Source organism: Zootoca vivipara, chromosome 1 (genome assembly GCF_963506605.1).
Source record: "Zootoca vivipara chromosome 1, rZooViv1.1, whole genome shotgun sequence".
NCBI lineage: Eukaryota > Metazoa > Chordata > Lepidosauria > Squamata > Lacertidae > Zootoca > Zootoca vivipara.
In genome coordinates, this window is record NC_083276.1 from 134,323,323 (window position 1) to 134,349,437 (window position 26,115).

Consider the following 26,115-nt stretch of genomic DNA (forward strand, 5'->3'; position numbering starts at 1 on the left):
ATCCGACTAGCCTCCTCAAAAGAGTGGGTCAGAACACCTGATACACAAATGGTTAATCAAAAATAAACCACGTTTATTTGACTTGGTTAAAGTTTTTCTCCTATGTTAACTCATCCACACAGCCCACTAAATCCCCTGCTCAACATTAATCTATGGAGCTTTATCAATAATTCATTTGACTTGGCAGGGGGTTGGACTGGATGGCCCTTGTGGTCTCTTCCAACTCTATGATTCTATGACTTACCTTTTACTTATACTTATACGTCAATTGTATGTGGCATCGCACTCTCAGTTGCCTCCCGGTTTTCCCCTCCCCTCCTCTCTAATCTCATTTCATTTTTCTATTGTTATTTGTTACACTCCTTATTCTTACTGCATTTTGTATGTGCTTATGTCAATAACCATTCTGTATGAAAAATGACCATAATAATAGTAGTAAGAGTTTCTAAAAAAGGGAAAAAAAGAAATTTTATGCAGATTTATTATGTATTGCTTTAACAAAGTTCTAGTTATGGGAACAGTACTGGTAACCATCAGGTTTCGCCTTCTTTGAAGACCAAGGTATCCATTACATTGTAAAGCAGAATGAAAGTATGTTTGAAAGCTCACTTATTTTGAAGGCCCAAGTCATGCAGAAACAGTGAAGTATTAAACATTAAAACCTAAAATACTTAAAAAACCAATTTGTTGGTGTTTTAGGTCCTTTATATTTAAAATGCAACAGCAGGCTCCAATTATAGTTGTGTTCATTTTATTTGCAAGTTTACTTCATTTAGACATTTGGATACCTTTCGTACATCCCTTTCCCATCTCCCGAAAGGAATCTAGCGGTTTCTCCCAATCAAGAGTTTGTGCTTAAACGGCAAAGACATGAAAAGAGTTTAGAATGTTAAGAGCTTCCTTTGAGGGAAGGCAAATATTTATTTCTCAAAGCCTGGAGAACTGTTATATTGTAACAAAAAACAAAAATAAACCCCCATGTGGCAACATCATTAGCTAGGTATTTCAATAGTCCAGTTTTTGTTCTATGAGGAAAGGGGCTGTTTGAAGGAGAAAAGGAAGAGAAACTCAGCCCCTCTTGCCCAGCATATGAAAGCATCCTTTTCATTGAGATGGCACAGAGTTGCTGCCCTGCTGATCACAGAAACATAAAAACACATAAATGGGACTCGTGATTGCTGTTTATGTAAGATTCTAGTTATAAGGAACTTTTCACCACACATCCACTGAGTTCTTTTCTTGACAGCAGGGGCGAAGAACCCACAGACCTCGCTATGTTGCTGGACTTCAGCTCCCACCACCATGGCATGGGCTGATGGGTTTTGGGAGTCTTAAAGTCTTAAGGTCCCAGGATCCCTTCCCCTGCTTTACAGGTAGGTAACATTGTTGGCTGTACAGTGCAGCCATAAGAACAGGCCTATTCGGTCACAAATAAATAGGTTGCCCCAGCAAGATTCACTAGACGCCCTGGCAAAGAAGAGTTGTCTCTAGGAAAGCTACTAATTGCATGGTCGTGAAATCAGCAATTATGCAGCTGTCGGCTCCAAATAGCCACATCACGTTCTTAATGCTCACGACAGTGGAGAGCTTTGAGGCACAGACAGGTTGGTGAAGGGGAAAAGGAGCAAATCTGGCACACTCACAAATGAGTAAACCATCCCATAGGCTACCACCTCTTCCCGTCTCTCTTCGCCAAATACGACGGAGCATTCCCTTTCTGTTTTAAACTAACCAAAGTTTATGGTTATGCCCATAATGGGGAAATTCTGGTTAATTCAAACACACTTTTTAACAAGCCAGAACCAAAAGCCGCCGACTGATCCTGGCTTGTTTCAAGAAACCTGGCTTGTTTGAACCAACTAGAATTTTCACAGGATGGGTGCAACAATAGACTGGTTAGTTTAGGTAAGTGTGAAGGCTTGCGATCCCCTTCTTGTGCTGGAGAAGAGAGAGGAGGGCAGAGAGCATCAGGCTCAGGCTCACTTCTGCTTGCCCTGTGATTTGTTATTATGTTCCAAGCAAGCCACTTTGCTATTGATAAAACACGGAACACATTCTGTCTCAAGCTATAAAATGCAGCAAATTTGCTATACACTGTGCAATCTTCACACTTTAATTTCACTAAAACCACTATAGTGAAAAACCTCTTGGCCAGCTCATAATTAGGGCTGCCAATGAGCCAAAAGAAAGCAACCGTGTGGACAATTTTATTTATTTTTGCTTTTGAGGAAAAACCAAGGACAAAGCTATTTTTCCCTCCTTACCTGTGCAGGTTTGGTTTTTAATTTAATCTTGGCTCTGCCCCCAGACCTCTTGACTTGGGTCCACCCTAATCTTGACTTGGGTCCACCCTAAAAAACTGTCTCAGCAGCAGGCCCACTCTGGATTCCACGTCATGTAGCAGAGAGCTCTGCCCCCAGGTCCTGACTAGGTACCAGATTTTTTTTAATTCAACACTTGGCAAGCCTATTCATACTCTTATTTTTCTTCACAGTTGTCTACAAGTTGGCCTTGATCCTCTGAACTGGAAGATGCTTCATTGGGACTATTCATGTGACCATTTGAAGCACGTGGATGTGTTGATTATGTCCTATATAATTCAGGCCACAGTACTGCAAGAAAATGCCTATTAACAATTTAAAATGCCATATAAATTATTTTCCTTCACAATAAAATTCTGATTTATTCTATTAAATTCTATATTAACTTATTGCTATCATGCCTTTTTCTCATAATAATTTTAAGTGAACATATTATATATCTATTTCTTTTTAAAGGAAGAGGAATACCAATTACAGCATAGGGCTTTCTGGACATGCAAAGTAACTTTGAAAAGTTTTTGTAACTATCACCACAATACTATGTAGATAGCAGTACCCAGACAATACCCAGAGGAGAGGAGCTAGCTACCGTGTTTACCTACTACATACAGTCACACAAATATTTGAAAAATACTTTGAGCTGATGTGATACCTTCAATATGAACACATCATGTAGAGGCCAAGATATATGTGATATACATATAGTATTACAACTTTGATTTCTGGCACTGATTTAGCAAAACATGTAACCATTACTTCGCTTTAAGCATATGGAAATAATTACTAAATTTGCTAAACCTACAATACATGCTTTCTTGGAATGTAACTACTGAGATCAAGCCCAAATTTCTACCATGACTGTTATGAATTCCTTACTTTTATTGGAATAATATGTTAGCAATATTGCATGTTTACAATTAATGCTGAGGTATTACGGTAGTCCCACTACCTATTTCATTAAGTGCAACTTTGCCTGCTGCATCCTATCACAAAATATCAGAAAGACAATACCTTCTGATACCTTGGCAATGGGCAGGAGAGTCAGATTTGCTGGCTACGGCCACTGGCAGAGGAAGAGGAGTGGGGGGAGAGCACCCCACCCCCGGCAGCGCAATCCCGGTGGGATCCATCACGGCTGCCCCCTCCGCCCGCGCTGGGAGACATGCCCCCACAGGTGGCGCACCACGCCTCCAGGACATGCACCATGCCCCGGGATGCGCGGCAGCCCCGCCCCCACCTGCTCTCCACCCCCCCCACCCCGGTGCCAGAGCATGAAGCTCTGCCACTGGCTACAGCACCCGGACATATGCACCCTGCATGGTGCCAACTGGCTCTGAAGCACAGCAGGAGAAGCAGCCGCTCGCCGGGCAGCCAGGAACACAACAGTTTGGCCGAAAATAAGTTAGGTCTCTGAAGTGCACAGTTTAAAAATTCTTTTGCCCTTAGTAGTGCTCGTGTGTGAATTGGTTTTTGGCAAGGCAGCGTATTTCCTCACAAATGAACGAGTATTTTGAAATTGCCACATCACTGGTAATATTACTGTTGTACTCCATTGAGTTCCTGTGAAACACAATCCGCCTACTTCTAAGCTGGTTTTCATACATCAAAGTAAAAAGAATTCGTTAGCTTACAAATATTTAGTTTCCAGTCTACAATGGTAGAAAAAACATTAACTTCACAATGTTTGTAAATGGGAACTGAAGACAAATACTTTAAAAATGGAATAAAAAGTGGCATGTTAAAAACTGGATATCACACAATAATAAATACATAAATCAAAGTTTCCAGCAGCTGGTTTTTAAAGAGCAAGGAAGGAGGGAAAATTGCTAGCCAAACTCCAGTCTGGTTTTGTGAGCTCAATTATTTAAAAAATAAAAATCTATAAGAAGCACATAAATAATCTGTCCCTTGGGCTCTAAAAGAACACAAAAACAAACCACTTAGTCAAAGTGTTGTGTAAAATCCTACGTGGTTTACATTAATCATGCATCTGGGAACAATGCAGTAATTATCCCGATGTATCACTTTGAATTGCATTGTGGGTTCCCCCACCCCCTGCAAAAGATAGTTCCTCAGAAGGTAATGGAATAATTTTGTATTAATTCTAGACTAGTTATTGTATTACTGTATCAGTTTTCCAAAGAAAAAAATGGTCTCAAGTCAGCCTCTCCCCAACAAAAAACCACAATAAAAATATAAAAGCTGCTGTTTCAGGTGTCCAGATGAAATTTTGACGTCGGGTTTCCATCCTATCCCCTTTTCCAAGCAGAGGGCATCCATGGATCAGACCACAAGGGAAAACTGATCTTGTTCTATGGGCTTCTCCACCCAGGCGCCAAGTCCGGCCTTTGAAAACGCTTTGAACAAACACTCTTTGGCAGTTTGATATTCGGCAGCTGCTTGCTTCGTTTCGTGGTACATGTTCGGTTTACTGACATTTGAACGAAGACTGGAAGAAAGCTGGAGGGATTAGAAAGAAAGAATCCTGTTACATATAGCAAATATTTTATCATTTCAATATATGATTTTTTTTTAATCACACAACTATAAAACAGTTGGCAAAATAATACCCAGGGTGTGTTTTGTTCTCATTTCTCTTTATTTATGAATTAGAATCAAAATCCAAAGCTAGGACCCAAACTTCCAATCTCTCATCCCCACAATCTTGTGGGTTTTTTTTAAACTGTAATGCCTACTAACAAAGAAAAATTAATTGGATTTTAATCCCACCCATTCTGCTCCAGGCAGCTCTAATTCAGCTTTGATGGAGCAATTTGCTCTGGGAGAGGGCTGTGGAGAGTAGTACAATTCAAGGAGGTTTTTCAGGAACACCAGGGCAGGTATGGAAAGATGATCGCCGCCCTAAACTCATTCCATGCAAGGGACACAGAATACCGTAACTATGTCATAGGCTTGCTACACTCTGCAGCTGACAAAGTCTTTTGCACTCCTAGTAGGTAGGGGCTCTTTAGAAGGGCCAAGTCTTTTCCAGCTGCAATGGAATTATGGTTATTGGAGATCCTTATGCACCAATATCAGGGACTCCACCAGAGCCTCCAGGCCGGCCCTCTCCACTGGAAGCACCCTTCAAGTCACACGTGGGACAGGGCATGCCTTGCTGGCTAGAGTAGGACTCTGATCAAACAGGTGCTATAGTTTTATCTCAACATGAAAATAAATTAAAAACTGGCCATGGAGAATAGCAAGAAACATGACACATCACTCAACAAGGCAGTTCCTAACATTCCATGTTTTTAAAGTGCAAACAAAATAAAAAAAATTCTTCCAGTAGCACTTTAGAGACCAACTAAGTTTGTCAAAGGTATGAGCTTTTGTGTCCATGCACACTTCTTCAGATACACTGAAACAGAAGTCACCAGACCCTTATATACAGTGAGAGGGTGGGGAGGGGTATTACTCAGAAGGGTGGTGGGAATGGGTGAATGGCTGATAGGTGTGGAAACCCAACTGTTTACGACTGCAATTGGTCTTCATAAACAGTCGGGTTCCACACCTATCAGTGAATCTCCCATTCCCACCACAATGCACAAATATACAATGGGGGACACCTGGCACGGCAGCAGGAAATGTGAAAAAGATCTAGCAGTCTTTGTGGACCACAAGCTGAACATAAGTCAACAGCGTGATACAACAGCAAAAAAGCTAATGCTATTCTAGGCTGCATCAACAGAAGTCTAGTGTCCAGATCAAGGGAAATAATAGTACCACTCTATTCTGCCTTAGGGACGCGGGTGGCGCAGTGGGTTAAACCACAGAGCCTAGGGCTTGCCAATCAGAAGGTCGGCGGTTCGAATCCCCGCGACGGGGTGAGCTCCCGTTGCTCGGTCCCAGCTCCTGCCAATCTAGCAGTTCGAAAGCACATCAAAGTGCAAGTAGATAAATAGGGACCGCTCCGGCGGGAAGGTAAACAACGTTTCCATGTGCTGCTCTGGTTTGCCAGAAGCGGCTTTGTCATGCTGGCCACATGACCTGGAAGCTGTACGCCAGCTCCCTCAGCCAATAACGTGAGATGATTGCTGCAACTCCAGAGTCGGTCACGACTGGACCTAATGGTCAGGGGTCCCTTTACCTATTCTGCCTTGGTCAGACCACACCTGGAGTCCTGTGTCCAGTTCTGTGCACCACAATTTAAGAAAGATATTGACAAACTGGAAGGTGTGCAGAAGAGGGCAACCAATAGGCTAAAGAGTTGGGGAAACAAGCCTGATGAGGAACAGTTGGGAGAATTGGGTATACAGTGGTACCTCGAGTTGCGTACTCAATCCATTTTGGGGTGCCGTTCGCACCCTGAAAAGTATGCAGCCCGAGCAGCATTTCCGCACACGCGTGAAGTGCCGATAAGAGTGCTTCTGTGCATGCTTCTGCGCATGTGCGCGCTGCGGAACCCGGACATAAACGCTTCCGGGTCTGCGCGGTTCTTAACCTGAAAGTACACAACCCGCAGTGTACTCAACCCGAGGTATGATTGTATTTAGCCTGGAGAAAGACTGTCACATGGAAGATGAAGCAAGTTTGCTTTCTGCTACTCCAGAGGGCAGGACCCAAACCAATAGATTCAAATTACAAGAAAGGAGATTCAAACTAACATTAGGAAGAACTTTTTGATGTAAGAACTGTTTGACAATGGAACAGACTATCTGAGGTGGTCAACTCTCCTTCCTTGGAGGCTTTTAAACAGAGGCTGGATGGCCACCTGTCAGAAATTCTTTAGCTGGGATGTAGGGGGTGGACTAGAGGGCCTTCTGGGTACCTTCCAACTCGACCATTCTATGGTTACAGAAAGCCAATGTATTGGGGCACAGTGGGCACCATTCTTGGAGGAACAGCAGCAAATATCCCTTCTTGGCTATGAGTTCTAGAAGACCTTCTCCTTGCCTGGCCTGGGAAAGGAGGGCCCTGAATGACCAGCTACAAAGGCTGAGGCTGCGAAACAGACTCTTGGCCTGGGATTATGTTTGGGGGGTTTGAGATCTTGTAATCTTCTTGTGATTTATGTGGAAATTGTTCAGTTTGGTTGTGTATTTTAAAATATTTTATTTATTGTTTATGATTATTTTCACTGTAGGTATGCGTTTTTTCCATGTTCTAAGGCACCTTGAGCATTGTTTGAACTATGGAGAGGTGGCATACAAATAAATTTATGGGTGCATCTAACTTCTGATACATTCAGCTCTGATACAGCTTGCCCAGTAAATGATAGACTCAAAGCCCAAATGCTTATGCCCTGTTGATACAGATGTAGTGCTGAATTACCCATTTCCCAAGATATACCTTTGCATAAGCTCGCATCCAGCGACTGTACAGAGCATGCTTACAAAGACGGGATGCACGGCCCATTTCGTCCTTGCCTGTTGTAGCATTAATCACTTCAAGACCAGCATCTCCTATGGTCCAGTTTACACTGAAATTAGGTGCTTTTCCTGGTTGGCGTGCTTCAGCATTACTGATACCTGTAAGAAAGAAGAAGGGCTCTCAACAAGAAGAAATATTCACATATTGTACCTTTTATAGCTTCTCTTCCCAAAGAAAATGAGTGCAATGTAACATGTCAATCATGTTATGTCACACTCCTTTAAAACAATGGCTGAAAAACTGGAACACTCCTCTTTTGTGGCAGGATATAAAGCCATGAACATTCTGCTTCCATTACTGGAGAATGTGTGGCCAAAATATTCCAACATCATTAAGGCAGGTGTGTTATACATGGAGAAATGTATGTTAGAATAACATAACATCTAAACCTTATTAGGAGGAGCATTTGCATCACATATTGGTTAATCTTTTTACAATTCAATTCTGAGTGCAGTTAAATAGCTGGATAAAGGAAAAATGACATTACTTAGTGGTAACTAACAGTCTCTAAAATAAAACTGCCCATATTGTACCTATGCAAAACAACCCTTTAAAAGCCCCTTTCTGATGAAGTGGCAGCAGCTGGCCACTCCATTAGAGTGAAGCACAAGCAAAATGTAAAGCTCAGCATCATTCGAACGCTTTTATTTCCCCTCTTTCTGAGATGTGGATATCCAGTCAGGTATCACAACTCCAAGAAGCGAAGGGAAGAAAGAAAGTATGGATTAACTGATCTGATCTTATTAGCAAACTGCCATTACTTCATTTTCCACACATTTAGGGAAGAGCAAAAAGCAGCGCTTCACTCCTCAAGGGCAACTGGAAAGAAAACTCTATGGAAAAGTAACGGCAGCCCTCCTCTTCACCCCATAGAGCTCCAAGAAGAGAAGTGTGTGGGGGAAACCAAAGGAGCTGAAAGGCACTAAAGCATAAAGGCACCACAAGGGGGGGGGGGAATGTGTGGGACCACTTTGACCACTATGTTGCGACAACAGAAATATTCCCACAAGCAATGTTGCTATAAATTGCTCTAAGAATCTCTGGACTACATTGTTATATTCAAGAAGCCACATGATTTCCTGGTTTAAAAAAACAATGCAAAAAAAGCCCTGAGAGGGTATGTGGCACAAACCCCTTAATGCATTTATAGAGGCTGAGAGAATCAAATGGTACAATAATGTTGTCTGGAATTTATAAAATTTATGTCATACAACCTCTTGCGTTTTCTGGTCTCCTAGTTTTCAATGTTCACATTCTTCATTAGATAACTACCTTCTGTCTGACAAGAAGTTTTTGCAAAACCCTTAAAGCAGAACTTTATCCTGGGTCAGTCAAGTCATTGGAAGTACAACCCCATTCATGCCAACCATGAAGCCAAACTGAGTTGAAAGGCACTTCCTCTCAAATAAGTGGATGCAGGATTTCATCCTCATTATCTCACAGATGAGGCCATAGAAATCAAGAAGCCGTTTGCGAAGTTTGGGTGTGCCAGGCCAGCCCACCCGTAGCATGAGACACTGAGCTGGGGCAGGAGCAGTTTACACTTGATTCTGATACAATATTTTCTCTTCATACTGAAGTATCTGCTTAACCGGTATCTTAACTGGAAAATTAACTTTTTAAAATTAATGATGAAAGTTGTGGTGTTCTTTGTCCCAAGACCCCATATTTCTTTCTGAAAAAAATGAAAGCATGCTATTTCCCTTTCAAAAACTGAGTCTCACATGCTAGTAGCCAAGCTCTGCAAATCAAAGCAGTGGATTGGGCAGGGGGGGACATTTCAGGGGGGGAACAGTGTTTTACTTCAACTTTCAAGGTACCTGTTCCAACTTTTAAAAAATGTATTATATAAAGGGTTCAGTATATACTGTCAAAATGTCCTTGAATGCCAAAACACGGTCTAAGTTCTTTAGATTCCCACCTATCCCACCAGTTGCTCCACCACTGAAATCCTTCTCAGTGAGCCCTTGGAAGCACAAAGGACAACTGCACCCCAGAAGCTAGCCAGAGAAAGCAGGAAATATGATGATGGGACACCAAGATCTGTTTCAGAATAGGTTTAAAGTCTTTTTAACAGGTATGTCAATCGGTTCTGAAAGCAGCCAGCCCACCAGAGCAGCAGGCAAGTTATCCTCAACCCTCGAAAATGTTCCTACTAACCTCACTCTTTTCTTTTCTTTTTTGGATAATTTAACTCAAAAAAACATTTATTCAGAAGTTACAATACAGTTGCAAAACATTTTCAATCCCTATATCCCCTCACTCTTTAAAGTGGCCCAAAGCCCTTGTCCTCTTCCATGCAACTTGGCTCAGTCCCTCCTGTGGTTCCCCCTCAGAAACACATTTGCCTAGAAGAGACTTTCTACTCCCAATCCTTATATTCCCCTTCCTCTTCCCAAGGCAACGAGTAATTTTCGAGGGTGATGTGTCATGCAGGCTAATGGGCTGCCATGCCAACGGAAGCCAAAGCAACATACAAAAGTGTCTGATGACAAGAAGGAAATACAACCAATGGCAGCTGGGTAGTTCTCTCCATCCATTTTAGTTGATTACTGTTATAGAAATTGTGACTCAACTGTCAGACTGCTAAAAGGCGTGAGTTGCTCAAGTATCTGCAATAGTAAGAGAAGCAACAGTGAGACCTAGCAGACCACCCTATGGGTGGAAGGGAGGAGCTCTTACAGATAAAATTATCCAAAGCACTTTCGCAAGTATGGTCATCCGGAACAGCATGGCTCAAACTATATTCTTCACTGGCAATGCCTATCCGTGATGGATAAAACCACCTTTCTGCTGTCCCCGGGACATTATATGCTGGGCATTTGTTCAGTTTGTATAGATTCACCAGAGTAATGTTAATGTACAACCTGATATGGGGGTGAGGGGGTGTTAGATTTGTTGTTCTATATAAAAAGCCAGTGGGAATGGTTTCTTTCAGAAAAGAAGGAAATGTCTGTATTAACTTTGTCTTGGAAAAATCCTCGATATTTATGGATATATGGTATATTCCTGTGAAGTGCAGTCTAACAGATAGACAACAGAAGTGGCTCTTAATTCCGATCATCTATTACTCAGTGACCTGAAGATCTTATCTCTTATAATCAACAATATCACTCGGAAACCTATTTAGGAAACATGGATGTCTTTATTAATGTGTTAAAACTAGGTTTGATGAATTATAATTTTTGATGGATTATTCTTACTGTTAATGGGTGCTGCTGGTGGTTTTTTTTTTTTGGTCTTTTCCCTCTTTCTTGTTCTTTTATTATATCTGCATTTTAAAAAACCACTAATAAAAATGGAGTGGGGTGGGGATTAGTTGCCCTGAATGGAAGAAAGGGGTGTGAATGTAAGAAGCGGAGGTAATAGACAACCATACAAAGAATAAGCCTGGGGTTACAGAGTTCTATCAAACTTTTAGATGAAGCAGCTCCTGTATTGACGGTTGTAATGCACAATGTAAGAAAGGAAAACTAATTTCAGAAGAATCTGAAAATAAGGGAAGGTTGCAGATTCAAGATAAAGGTGAATGAAGTTGGGCATGGCTGAAAGTAAAAAAGATGGTGCAAGATTTTGGAACTTGGTCCATTCAGTTCTCTGTGTTTCCAAGCTTCACCTGGAAGCCCAAATCCCTGCTATCATAGGGCAGTTGTATTTTGAGGGCAACCACCAGGGCTTGTTTTATAAGGCCCTCCCTTGCCTGTGACATCTCAGGAGACTGGTTGCTTACTTCAAAACATAACAACAGATAAAGTTCATGGGGAATATATGCTTCCCCAGGAAATATTTAAATTTAATTCCTCTTGGTTGGCATCCATTTTGGCTAAGTTATTATCTCATATCAAGTGGACAGGGAACATTCCTGGTGGATGCTGGTCTAATATTATTGTTCCTCTGTAAAAAAAAAAAAGTGAGAGATCTGATCCAAAAAATCATAGGCCAGTTAGTCTCTTGGATAATGGGTCAAAAGTCTATGGAAGGTTTTAGTTGAATAAGCTTCAAACCTGGGCTGAGGAAAATGACATCTTAGCTGAAGAACAGGCTGGGACCCAAAGGAAAGGAAAGCGATACTTTTGGCAGAAGCTTGGCTGCAGGAGTTGCCAGAAGGGAAGGTATTTAAAAACCAATACAGTAAAAGGAAAGCAGTAAGTTTAGTTTATGAAAGTCGTAAGAATCAACAACCAGCTACTTTGACAGTGTTTGATGCAGAAAGGTTACGACAGGGTGGAAAGAGAATTTTCTTAATGGTGTTTTAAGTAAATTTGAAGTAGAAGAAAAAAGACAATGTTGAATAACAGCATGTTATCATAAAGCAAGGACAAAACTATTAATAAATGGAATAATACAGAAGTAAGTCTAGTTAGAAAGAGGGACCCGTGAGGAATGTCTACTTTTCAGTGACATTTTTTGTTGTTTTTGTTGGGAATTTTGTCTTGGCTATAAGAAATAAACCAGCAAGTAAAGGGAAAGTTATATATGTCAAAAACTGAAAGTACTTAAGAGGGTGATTTGGTTGGGAAACAGGAAGGTATCATGATAAAAGATAGATAGATACAAAACAGAATGTATTTGGTTTTGCTTAGAAGAGGACAAAGATACAGAATTTGTTTGAAAGTGGCATTAACACCCGTTTGATTTTATGGCACATGGGTATCATCCAGTTTAGAGAATCTATATCCTCTCAGATAATTTTGGTCTAGTTATAAAGACGGTTAAGAAGGAGTTCGTGATATAGAATAATTTAAATATCTCTTAGTTTGTAAGAATATCATTAGTGAATATGTGCATAATGCTGAAGTTACTTTTTCAAAATCAACACACAAAAAGAGAAGCCAAATGGAAGTTCAGTTACAGTAAAAAAAGGGGGGGGAGATTATAATAGTTATGCAAATGTGATGTTAGATAGATTTTTAATGATAGTTGACCGTACTTGAGAATCTAAGAGCAACAATTTGCACACATCCCTCCTGGGTGGTAAGTATGAGATAAGCAAGTCAAAGAAGTAGTACTTGTTCCTAATCATGAGTTGAATGAAAAAAGGAAAACTATAAAATTTCCAATATATCAATATTTTCAATTCATAAATTGGGCACAGTATAAATGAAGAAAAAGAATAAGGGAATAAATGTTAATGCAAGGAAAGTGACCTCTAACATGTAGAATTTACCGATAAACGTAAATAAAAGGAAAAACATGCATTGTGATATGCAGTCTACTGATCTAAATAAGGAAACAGCGAGATTATGGGAATATATATGTGGGAGAAGAGTGTGTAGAAGACATTAAACATAAATTAACTGGAAAATTCAAATGAAATAATAGCCAGATGGTACATGACTTCATGGAGGATGAAACATATTTATTTAGAAGACAAAACGAAAAGCTGGAGATGTAAATATCACAAGACAGATATGATGCAAATTCAGTGCAAATATCCAGTTATTCATAGGTGCAGATGGTGGCAACGATTAAGGAAATAACAGGAACAGAAGTCCTGTTGGATTTTTACCAGAATTCTATTGGGATTTATAAACGGAATTGGATCAGAAACAGAAAAAATATTTTTTTATTTATCAATAGCAGCAAAAATTTTAGCAGCTCAATACTGGGTGGGGGGGGGGAGAGAATGTAGCAAAAGTAATAGAATGGGAAATTGTGTTGGACTCTATTCAATTGTTGTTGGCATCTGTCTCGGGAGACAATGAAAGCATGTGCCTTCGTGGATAAAGTCAAACCGCTGGAGAGTTATAGCACCTGCTGTGGTTGCATTTAAATCCATGAAATGAACATACTGAAAGACAAATAGGAAAAAAGTAGAAAAAGGTGATCGAAAGCAGGAAAAGATGTTGGAATAGTTCTATTTTGATATATTTCATTTTATTTCTCATTCAGTATGTTTATGGATTTAAAGTCCAACAAAATTTCCCATTCCATGACCTTTTTGTACTTTTACCTTTTTAGATACTACAGTAAGGACATTGTTTTACATACAGTGAAGTACATTAAATTAATGAATAAGTAATATAAAACTGAAGTCTTTTTGACGCATTAATCAGATTTGGAGATTATTAATATGGGTTTTTACTATTGATAAGGCTGCATCCTGTGGCTCTTGAGAGGACAACAGATACATCAGCTCCCTCCATCTCGCTCTGGTGTCATGTCGGATCTCCATCTGCTTTGCCACAAAAACATTTGCAGCCATGCCAGCACCAGAGATACAGTCTTGGTAGAGCCAAGAAAAAGGGCATGACACCCCTTGATATATTATAATTCAGTGGTTTTACATTTCACTGCAAGAAGTTCAAGGCAATCACTTGGGGAATGTACCAAGGCCAAAGATTTTTAGCACATTCTGTGTGCAAATTGGCTTATCAATGCCAGGATGTCTTGTCGTCCAGCAACTGTGTTTTTTTTATTACATAATTATCACTGCCTATATTTCATGTCCCTCTGACCTCATTGCTTACAAACCTCACTTCCCCAAACAAAGTTACCTGTAACTCAGGATAATACATCATGCATTTGATGAAGTGGACTGCAGTCGATGAAAGCTTATGCCATGCGACATTTGTTAGTCCTTAAGGTGTCACAAGGCTGTTTGTTGTTTCTGATTTACTACAGTAATGTGTATTCATTATTAGACCTTCCTGTTTCAGTATTTGCTATTGCACAGTAGATTGCCCCCAGTCTGCTGACAAATCGTAGGATTTGGGGTTATTAACAACAAATAAAAAATGTTGGATTTGGAATAATTTTTCTGATAACAGCAAAAATGTATAGCTGAACTGCATCTTATGTGTATAGAATCCTAGAAAGGTAGAGTTGGAAGGGATCCTGAGAGTCATCCAATCCAACCCCCTGCAAGGCAGGAATCCACGGAGTCCCATGATTGCTTTCGGAGACATTTTTCTTTCCTACAGTGCACCTGTTTTACAGGTGAGATGTATGCTTGTTTTTTTTGTTTTTTGTTTTACTATTCTTACATAACAGCCCTCTAACAGGCGGTATATGAGAAGATCACAAAGCAATCAAAAAACAAAACATTGAAATACAGTATAAAACAATAAAAATGATAGACAGTTGATTAAAAAACTAAAGCACAATTAAAACACACTTAAAAACTTAATTTAAAGGTGAGAGGCCCAGTTTTACCCCACTCACATTGCTTTTACCATCTTCATACAAAAATACTAAGCTTTTTCATAATACAACTGCTTTTACCATCAAGGGGGGGAAGAAAGAAGTACAGGAAACCCCCCATTTACGCAGTTTGACATGTGCTCAACCATGCAAACGTGCATTGTGTCAAACCCAGAAGTGACCCAAAAACATCCTAGAAAGGGGCAGGGTGGAACAGGGTGTTTGCAGACATCTGAAACATCACTGGAAAAGCTTGCAATTTCACTTAAATGTGTGGTGCCTTGGAATGCAACCCCCACGTAAATGGGGGGTTGCCTGTAGCCACATCTTTTCCTCTGCAGTGGTAAAAGCAGCTGAGGCGGGAATCATTTTCATCAAGAAGGCAAAGAAGGCAGCACAAGGGCTAAGAAGCTCCTGTCCTATGGCAGTGTCCCTCTTTGAATTGTCGCCTCAGTAGTTGAACAGCCACTTTTTAAAGGAGTGGCAGGTGCAGTGGGGCAGCAACACACCAAGAAAGGAGGGGCCGCAAGGCTGGGACTGTGGGGCTCATGGGCAGAATCAACCTGGCCCGCCTGCCAACCTCGCCACTGCCTGGGCCCCCTTCTGCCCTATCCAGTAAAGCATCCAACATGGCACTGTTGAGGTGGAGAAATCCAAATCCTGAATAATATTGCTACACGTTTCCCTAATAAGGCACAGAAGTACATAGCTATAAGCAAGGACAGCATTGGGTGCTCCAAGTTGATGGCTTTCAACTATCTAACTGCCCTGAGTTGTGGCCTAAGTCAAGAACCCTCATTACACAGATTCCAAGTCTTTCCTGAATGCCTTATTTATATTTGAGGTAGATCTCTCGTTAAGAAAAGGCAATGAGTAAAAACAGGGGTGTGCAGACAAACTCAGCCATCAAGGTGCCAGGTATATGGGCCCATCGTCATACCTTTTCATGATTAGTGCAAAGGTCTGTAGAGGACTTTTATGCATGTCCAAATGAACACGCTTAGAAACCCTCCCACAAGTGGGACCCTGTCTTATCTGACCTAGGAATGACCTCATCCTGGAGGGTTTTTTGAAGCAGATTCAGTTGAATAGCCTGCGAAACTCTCCCATGTCATAAGACCCAGTCTTACATGGGAGAGTTTCTAAGTGATGCTAAAACCCTCTTCCGACTGTTGCACCAGTGCAAAGACCTAAAGACCAACCTGCATGTTGGAGACATTGAGGTGGACCTTATGTATGTGCCCCTGACCCTGTTTTTACACATTGTGGGTTCAGGTGAATGCAATATTTTGAAAATATACCAGAAGCGGAAGAGCTGTTGTTTGCTTTTTATTACATACATACCACTGAGTAAAGGCCTGTTGAGTATATAGAGGGGGGGCAAATCTTCTATCTCTGCTATTCGCTGGTATACTGCTCTGGATAAATGGTCTCCATGGTACAAGCTCCCCAAGATAATGCTAGAGAAGTAAATTGGCTCAACAAAGAGGGTAAGTAATGCTCCTTGGATACCAAGCACGTTCCATCTAAAGGGAAACAAATGACACCATTTTGAATTAGGCCTGCAAACAAAACAAAACATAACAAAACAAAATATGAGTGACTATAGGAGAGTGGGGCAGATGCCCTGCAAATATGGTGATGGCACCAGATGCGTCATGGTAAGCTTCCTATACTATCTGTGCTTCACTGTGTCTAAGGGCAAGAGGGCAATCTCTTTTGAAGCCTAGCAAAGGTAGCTGAGTGACAGCAAACAGTGCTAAAGGGCCATCATTCTGCAACTCACATAGAGCCTACAGGCTGTTCAATACCAAGGCTTGGAAAACAGCAGCATCCTCCCTCTGCCTCTCTGCCAGAAGAGGCAGAGGAGGGTTTGCTACTACTTTGTAAAACACTAGCAGCAGCTCTTTAAAATAATTAAAAACCAGTAGACCTCAAAGGATAAGAAAAAATAGCCATTTGGGAGATGCTGAAAGGTCATCACAGGTGAAAGAAACATGATTCTAGCACAAGTGCTGTAAGGGCCCAATATCCCCTTGGCTTTCCTGTTTAGAATATCTGTTGTTCTATTCATTTGAGTATCAGAGACTAGGTTCAAATCCCCACTCAGTATTACATTCCAATTGATGCACCATCATTTGCAGGAATGGCACTGGCCCAGCCCTGGGACTATAAATTGAGCCCATCACAACTACTTCCCCGTTTATATATCCTTTGACAAAAATAAAGCCCCCATGTTAATCTTTCAAAACATTGTGATGTGCAAACCACATCCCCCCACACCCCAGATTTCAATGTTCCCAGGGCCCTATACTGTTCCCCCACTCCCATTGTATACAGTTCTGGGTGTTTTCCACCTTTCTGACACCTACCAGCTAAGTTTCCTGAATGAATATTACATTTGCATTGCTCTTTTAATCATCTTCCAGCTCAGTCTCTGCTCTACGGTCATGGCTAGACACCTCACATTTATATTTAACTCAAACATTTTAAGATTTCAATACAGTAAACAAAAACAAATAAACAATGCAAGCCACCGTCCCTCCAACATTTGTCGACTGCGTTTTGAGAAAAGACATTTGCTTTCATATAACATGGCATACACCCACTGAGTAGTTCTCTTTCTTTATTCTCTCTCACTGAAACTCCTTACCTCCCAAACTCAAACCAAAAACATATCCGTCCTCTCCATCCCCCCCCCGCCCCCAATCTTCCTCTGCCTTCAGGTGACATTCCCACAGAGAGACCCACATGGAGGGGTTATATCTCTTTTCCCAACATCTTAGCCTATCAATATTAAACCCAAGTGTTTTCAGTCACACCTTAATCCCAAATGTATAAATCAAAGATAACTGCAAACTCAGCATTGCCCAAGCAGTAAAGCTTATCTGAGTTTTAAGCTCATCCATTTTCTATTTAACCATTTTGTCATGCCTAGTCACACTTCCCCCCACTGATGAGGTTGAACCTGGGCAAAAATGGAGCAAGTCTGCAAACTTTCTGACTACAGCACCCAGACTCCTCTGAGGGGGAGGGGGCAGGTACTCTTGCCCTGGGCCTGGGAGGGCTAAGCTGCTTGGGGGCCTTTGCCAGGTTGCTTTTTAGTTTGAGTTAAACACTAGATTACAGTACACTGCTTTTCAATATTAACTTCATCGTAGACAGAATACCTTCTTTATATTGGAAAAAAACCTTTAGAAAAGTTTCTTCTAGGCATATGTAACTTAAACACATGAACACAAGTACTCAGAGGCTTAGAAGGAAATCTCAGGGCTGCACTATTTCCCTTGCCCTCTTAGTCCTTTTTCACTCCCCCTCTGTCCCCCACTGCCCTCCTGTGTTCTTTCTGTCCCTCTGTTCCCCAATCTGCCTGAAAGACAAAATAAATGAGGGAGCTACAGGATGAGGTCTGGTGCATAATTCACTTGCAAAGGTTCTCTGATTGATTTATCAGTCTCAGGGATTGCCAGGTGTAAAACAAGACCACTTTTCTCTAAATAATATAAAGCAGCACAATCCTAACTATGTCTACTCAGATGTAAATCCCATGCACATCAATGGTGCTTACTCCCATGTAAGTGGGGTTAGGCTCCCACTCTTACTGTGCTAGAAATCAGGAAAATCCAGCAAGCTCTGCTCTACAATCTTCTGCATCATTTTAATGCTTGTGGGGGTGGTGCAGGTTGCTAACATTCATCATCCACACCAGTGTTTCTCAACCAGTGTGCCTCCAGATGTTTTGGGACTACAACTCCCATCATCCCTAGCTAGCAAGACCAGTGGTCAGGAATGATGGGAGTTGTAGTCCCAAAACATCTGGAGGCACACTGGTTGAGAAACACTGATCCACACAACCAAGGGCTTTGTGTTCTTGGGGGGGGGGGTTTCCTCCTCCTTATGTTTTTTTTTTAGCTTTAAGAGATGCCAAGTAAGGTGTCTGATGGCATCCTGACCCCCATGGTGTCACTGACCTGGGGACCCTCCATCTAGCAATATTGGACAGAGGAGAAATGGTTTACCTGGCTATCTTATCACTGCACGACATAGTAAGCAATCTTTCTCCCTGTAGGACTCCATCCCACGTCTGGATTGTAGTTGTAGATCTGACGGGGATTGTTCCTTCCCCGGATTCGATTTTCGTCCGTAGCTGTCCTCTTGCTTTCCGGTTTGGATGTCTGTCTCCTTGATCTAAGTGACAGAAGCAGCCACTGTTCATGCAAGGAAAAACTATGCTTTCTAATAAAATTCAGCCCTGTTTTCCATTACACATTTGGGACGACAGCAGTTAGGAAAAAAGTGGTGTGCACTAAAAAAACCTAGAGTGCCTCATTTATAGAAAATCACATCCAATACTTTTTTGCAAGGCTTATTTCACACTGTTCTACATGGTACAACCTTTTATTTATTTTAACAGAATATCCCATTTTCAAACTGAAATTTCCAATATGGCTTACAAGCAACAATAAAGCTGAGATGTTGAAATGATCCATAGATGCATAACAAACTAATTCCTCCACAATCTTTGAAATGTATGAAGTGGAACTGAGGTGTTAGCCCTCCTAGATAGTGTTGCTTTTATAATATGAAGAAAACGAAACAATTTTCAGTAAAAAGCCAATCTAGATTTCCATAAACTATGAAAGCTATTTTCAATAATGACCGCTCCACACATCAAATGGGGGGACGGGACGACCTTTGCGTGGTCGTGCACAGCCCCCTGATCCCATAAGGCGACTCCTTGGTAGTTCGGGACTGGCACCACCTTCCCAGGTAAGATGCCAGGGGTCTCCGCCTTCCCCAGCCTAGCGTCCAATCCTCCCCGGGGAGGTGTTCCCAGGGGATGGCCAGGTAAGGGGAGGGACTTTCCAGTTCACACAATAGAATTTGAATCTTATCTCCAAGCACCAGTTGGTTCCAGAGCTTCTCCCACCCTCCACACCCTCATTCAAGTTTCTTTTGCAAGTTAACCTTTTTCCACAGGTACACAGGCGCTGCTACGCCAAGGTTGCTGTTGAAGGGCCGGAAAGGAATTTTCCCATAGTAATACATCACAACTTTGGTAGTTTCAGGCCTTGGGGGGAATTCTTTGGCGATTTTCCTAGAGGGAGGGGCGTGAGGCGGAGACCTCACCCCCTTGCGGCGACAAGGGGGGGAAAGTGTTGGGGAAAGTGTTGACCATACCAATAGGTGTCATCGCTTCCCCCTTTCAGTGGCGGCGAACAGGGGGTGGGCTCGCTCTGCTTGAACATATGTTCTCCAGAGCCAGCCCCAACCCCCATACATTTGAATAACCCCGAAGCCTCCCAGAACCCCAGCTGGAGACTGGGGAGGATAACGCCCAATGCCTGAGCCAAAGTCTCCCTACATCTGAATCTTAATAAAGTTGTGGCCAATTTGAATCCCATAGCACATTGTCCTGCATCATTATTCCGCTCAGGGGGTCGCCTGGGGTTTGGGGGACTCTGCCTGTCCACGCAAATTGTTTTCTCTCAAACATCCCCATTACTAGGTGAAACTTGACATACCTTCTTGTGCTGCTTCATGTGGTGAGAAAATCCGAGCATCGCCACAAGGAGAGGTGCTGATATAGAGATGAAACTGTACATTTTCTCTCAATTTAAACCCGCTTCGTTCTGATTTGATAAAAATAGATTTTTGCTGATCTTCCTTACTACTGAAACAAAGTGCAACAATGTTATTCAAAAGGTGTTTTGGTTTTTCTAATTACAACAAGCAAGACCCAAAGTTTACCATAACTTGATTTTAACTGTTATGGTGTAATACTCTAAAAAAGCCTCAAAGGGGTTTACACCTATTCTTCTGGTCACCAATTCTGACTTTTAATGTAAACTTCAATGTAAAACAAACCATATGCTTCCAGCTGTAAGTTCAGCATATGATGAATATGAAATCTTACACATTATGAATTCTTTGAAAATTAAAAGGGCAGGATTGCACCAATGCAGGACAGCTTATGCCAAAGATGTAAAGAAATATTTATACTAATGCTAGTGTAATATCCATGTTCCAGAATAAGGCAACTAGCTATCCATCTCTGCTGATATTAGGACCCCGGCATCACTTCTCTTAAGCTGCAGCATCATCACAGAACCTCACAGGATCACATCCCACGACTGTAATCCTAAACACATGATCAATGGAACTTTCTTCTATGCTGAAAACTGGAATGCAAGGGAATTGTTCTTTAAACTTACCATAAGAGCAGTTCAAGTTGTGTATAGAGAAATTTAAGCAAGCATCTACGTGCTATAATTTCTGCATGGCAATCGTTCAATGCAAGACCACGATCACTCATATATTCTCCATTAATGCATTTTGTTCCTGTAGAAACACTTATAACCTGAGCATCTTTCACATCAGTACCTGGGAAGACAAGTTTTAAAAGGGAAAGCATATTAAGATATTGTTAGAAGACTTGTTTGGTGAAATATGCCCCACTCCTTTCCCAGGCAAAACCCATTCATGAGTTTTAAATAAGAACTAATGGCAATCTGCAGAAAATCCAATTGCCCTTTGCTCCGACGGAGTAGTAAACCGTGGTTTTCCCCAGGGGAAAGCAGGAGGGCAAGAGGAAGTGTGGAAAATCCAGGACAGACAAAAGGAACATAGTTAAAGTATCGAATTCACTGCCACAAGATATTGTGGTGGCCATCCATTTTTATGGCTTCCAAACAGCACGTGCACTACCTGCCGTGCCTCTGACTACAAGTCGGGAGAGGGCTATAGTGTCCAGGTCTTGCTGGATGGTCCCTGTGAGAACCGTGACAGAGAGGCTGCCAAGTCTCATCAAGTCCACTGACCATTTCCCCTTCCTTCTGATCCATGTGGGTACAAATGATACCCCGCCAGACTCATGGAAGATGGAGCAAGTTTGTTTTCTGCTGCTTCAGAGTGTGGGATTCAAACCAATGAATTCAAATTACAAGAAAGGAGACCCCAAATCAACATTAGGAAGAGGCTGCAGAGCTTGCCTCACAAGAGGGAAATGAAGTGGGCTTTGCCTTTTTATTTAAAATGAAAGCTATGTTTTTTGTACAAGTACACACTCCTAATATTTGCCGAGAGAGAGAGAGAGAGAGAGAACCTAAAAATGTCACTCCTCTGACAGCAAGGCTTCTGTCAGTGAAATGGGAAGAGAAGTCATGTTCAATGCTTCCTCCTCCCACCTCTAATTCTGTTCCCCCACCATCTAGAACTGCCTCAGCACTAGCTGAGCAACACCTCTCGATACAACCTATAACATTTAGAGACAAGCAGTTTGGATTAAATTTCATAATCCTATTTTATGAATGAAGAGACCTCAATATTTTAAAGCAATCAAAACTATATATAAAAGGTAAATATCCATTCACCTTTTACCATTTTATTTTGTAAACCAACAGAGGGCTAAAGGCCAAATCAGTGGGGGAGGCATGCTTTTGGTTTGTTTTTACCTGTTGTCATGACTACTCCAGATAGCACTTTTCTACGTGCATGGGGCGATGTAAAATTATCTGTCAAATCGCTGAATTTATCTACCACCAAGCGTGCAACGGCATCAGCTAAAACCTGCAAAAATCACACAAATATATTGGATAATTCATCAAAACAGACCTGCCTCTAAAACATTTCAAAAGGGATTTTAAAACCTGTATGGTATTTTTATTTAATTAGTTAGTTATTAAAGTTCTATCCTGCCATTCATCCAAGGATCACAGGGAATCTTTGTAATATTTACTAGAATTGATTGGTGCTGTTGTTTCAAACTACTGCTGATTCAAAGTGTTGAAGAGTTTATATCCATGCCTTTCAGGCATTTCTACAAACTATGCTGTGTTTTTATGGAAGCCCTTAGTGCTGATCATGGAACAGATAATTTTAAATTCAGGGAATGAGGCTGCATGCACAACATTTTTAACAAGGCTTTAGCCTTCATTATGAGATCTTCTGTAGAGAATTTGAGGTATCTAAGTTGGTATTTCCATGGAATGCATCCATAATTGGCTTGTAAAGCATATTCAAAGGGTAAGAACTAATGGAATTCAAACCAGAAAGTTGTACCAAGTGGTGTTCCATTGAGGTTGGTCTTGAGTCCATTATCATTCATTATATTCATTAGTGACTTGAATGGAGTGAACAGTACCGCAACCAGATCTGCAGAGAATGCCAAATTTGGAGGGATTGCAAATACTTTGGTGGATCATATAAGTTTTATATATATAACAGAAAATTGAAAAGCCAAGCAGACTACAATAAAGCATACACTGAACATATTAAATATAAATATATAGAAAAAGACACAGAGTCATAAATAACTCTTTGGCTAGACATTAAGACCAGCAATAAGGATTTTGAGATTGAAGTGAATTATAAACGAAGTACAAATTAAACCAGGTGTCAGCAAGGTTATCCAGCCATGGGCCAGATTGTTCCCACGGACATGCGCAGCGCGATGCCAGAAATGGCGTCTGCAGATGTCCGCAGCACCAGAAATCGCTTTTACGGCTGCACAGGCACCGGAAATCGCACCTGCACAGAAGCGATTTTTGGCATCTCGACATGCGCTGATGCGATTTCTGGCATGTGTGCAGGCACCATTTCCAGCGTCGCTCAGTGAGTCTCAGCACCGCGCTTGCTGTGCCAGTTTAGCGCAGTGCGCGGGGGACTCGCCGAGCGGGCCGCTCGGTTCACTGAGAAGAGTCCTCGTTGCTTGAGGAATAGGTTGGGGAAGGGTTTAGATCTAGGATCTCCTGTCTTATAATGTAATCTTACATTGCCTGACCCTTAAAGATCCCTTGCATTATGCGAGAGCTGCATAAATATACCTGTTATAATAGGATTCAAATTTAATTTGCAGGAGATTTTAAGCCTCGTTAAAAGTGATACAAAAAGCACTCAAGAATTGGGCCATTGTCGGACTTCCCAACAATCTATGAATGATCTGGAATATTCTAAATTAACATTATTGAAAGGATAAAAACAATTGGTATTGGTTATAGAATGTGAAATGGGTGGGGAACCTTTTCTAGCTCGAGGGCCACATTCCCTTCTGAGCCACTTTCCAGGGGCCAAATGCCAGTGGCAGGCCAGACAAGAGGCAAATGTGGGCAGAGGGATGAGAAAAAGTTTCACCTCCATCCAGTAGGCTAGTTTCCACATACTCACATGTCCCCCTCTATCCTCTACTCAGGCAAGCAAGTCCTGAGAGTTCCAACCAGGCAAACATACTCAAGCAGCATGTGCAGGAAGGGTGGTGAGGGATGTGGCCTGAGGAAAATGGGGGCATGTCTGGAGAGGGGGCAGGACCTGGGAGGAGTCTCCCAAGGCCTGATGGAAGAGGCCTGCAGGGTTCCCCACCCCTGATATCAAAGGTTTGTTACGGTGTATTCGAGAAATTTTTTTTAAAAGCTGAGTACATTTTTAGGGAGGGGGGTTAAACATAAGCATGAAGTGAGTAGAAAAGTTTCATGTAAATTCTGATTGTTTGGATTCCACTACCACTCACACTATTTATCATTTACACAGCACTCTTAATTTATAGTCACAGCAGCCATACATAGGCTATAGCATGGGCACAAAAATAGTGCAACAATTGAAACTAAGGACACTTAACATACTATTGTGTATTTCCATGTATAAGATGACCATTTCCCTGAAAATCTTTAGTGATAAATTGGGGGTCGTCTTATACATGGGTTAATGCAGTAAATAAGCAAGGGCTGGTGGAGCTGCGGCGATAGCAGGGGACGGAGGCAAGGAGGCCGCTTGCCCACTCTTCTTGGTTTAGGAAGAGGACGTGGTGAGTGCTCAACAAACTTACAAAAGATGCTCAACTGTTTCTGCAATTTCCCCCCAAAATTCCCAACTTTCTTAATTTTTAAATTTCTTAATTTGGGGTTCCCAAAAATACACAGAAAAATACAGTATTTACCAGGAAATCAATATGACCTATGTTCACTTTTATTCTTTTCAAACTGAATCAGGCGCTTTATAGACTTCAAAAATACTTAACAGCTATTGCCTCTCCATATTCCCAAACCTGTGGCTAATATATGTAGAAGGAAGAATGAGACGACAATCGGAGGAAGTGGTGCCTGCAGAAAGCTCCCATGGCAGCTGACTCATGCGATCTAGAAGGGGGCATCAGAAGGTCACTTCCCACTGACCCCTCCTGCAGGATCTTGTTCCCTAACCCCTGTAAGTTTTCCATTGTTCTTTCTACCTTCCCCAAATTCCAGTACAGTACTTAGTTGTTCTAACTGGTCAACCTGGTTACTTATTTTCTCTCTCTCTTCACGTTGCCTATTTCTGAAGTTCAGTTGTGATGTGTGGTTAATGGTGCTCAGGCAGCGATGTCTGATAACCTCAGGTATCACAGCATTGTGCAAGCTAGGTTTGGGAATCGGAGCAGTGCGTGGGTTCACCACATGCTTCCTTTGGAGGCCTGCTTTGACAGCACAGGTGTATTGTGTTCAGCTAAGACAGATCTATGAGCAACACTGCACTGAACTGGAGGAATTAAAAATGCTACCTACCACAAGTTTCTTGATCCAGCAAGATGGTGGAGGCAATGCTCATAGTTTCATTGCTTCCAGGATCCCTAGTCTCCCCTCTACAAAGGCAAGGTAGCCATACAATGGGAAGATGAGTGGCACCACAGAAAGTATGAGCACTAATTTCTCTCATAAAATTGCATGTAGCACTGCATTCTATAAAAAATAGAGCAAAGTATACTAAAGTATCTGGACATTGTTAGAATGGGATCAAAACCTGCCCCCAAACACTGGAGTGTCAGGAATAGGGACATGTTTGTCTCCTGCAGAGACCATGGAATAAAATAAGGGGTGGTATCCAAATAAAAACTTCTGTTAGCGCAAGGACCTTTGGCCATGCAATGAAACTTCCTCTCCCTCCCCTCTCCCCACATATGCTTCTTAAATCTCTTCTGGGAGTTCCCTCAGTCCTTCAGAGCAGATGCAGGAGGAGAGGAGTGGGAGAGAAGCTCCACTGCACAGGCAGAAGTCCTTGCACTCAGGGAAAACATGGCTGGGCACTGCCCAAGGGTTGAACCATTAACAGGGTCCAGTAGGTGGGTGGGGGGTGGCTTTTTTCAACTCTACTCTGAGCAGTTGGGGGAGCAATTTCCTCAGAAGAAAATGACAGTCTTTCACCTCGAGCAAGAACTTTAAAGGGGTGCCCTCGGGGTCTGTGTTGGAGTAGAGGCAAACACTATCTATTGAACAGACTTGTCTCTGATGGCAGACTTCCCAGTGTATGG

General features: G+C 41.8%; 1 protein-coding gene across 7 annotated transcripts in view; it reads right to left on the reverse strand.

Annotated features, from left to right (window-relative positions):
• Window positions 1–289: 289 nt before the first annotated feature.
• Window positions 290–26,115, reverse strand: part of ADARB1 (adenosine deaminase RNA specific B1) — a 58,550-nt gene continuing 32,724 nt past the window's right edge. For 5 of the 7 annotated variants that reach the window (XM_060282489.1, XM_060282503.1, XM_060282493.1 and 2 more), the window contains 7 exons: window positions 22,292–22,406; window positions 21,053–21,221; window positions 20,363–20,511; window positions 18,857–19,025; window positions 16,182–16,363; window positions 7,614–7,792; window positions 290–4,781 (listed from right to left, as the gene is read on the reverse strand). In XM_060282489.1, coding sequence (XP_060138472.1) covers window positions 4,605–4,781; window positions 7,614–7,792; window positions 16,182–16,363; window positions 18,857–19,025; window positions 20,363–20,511; window positions 21,053–21,221; window positions 22,292–22,406 — 1,140 coding nt within the window. In that variant the 3' untranslated portion in view covers window positions 290–4,604. Of the gene's footprint in view, window positions 4,782–7,613; window positions 7,793–9,861; window positions 10,307–16,181; window positions 16,364–18,856; window positions 19,026–20,362; window positions 20,512–21,052; window positions 21,222–22,291; window positions 22,407–26,115 lie in introns of those variants that run through there. The other 2 variants (XM_035139742.2, XM_035139768.2) reach the window with 2 other exon arrangements.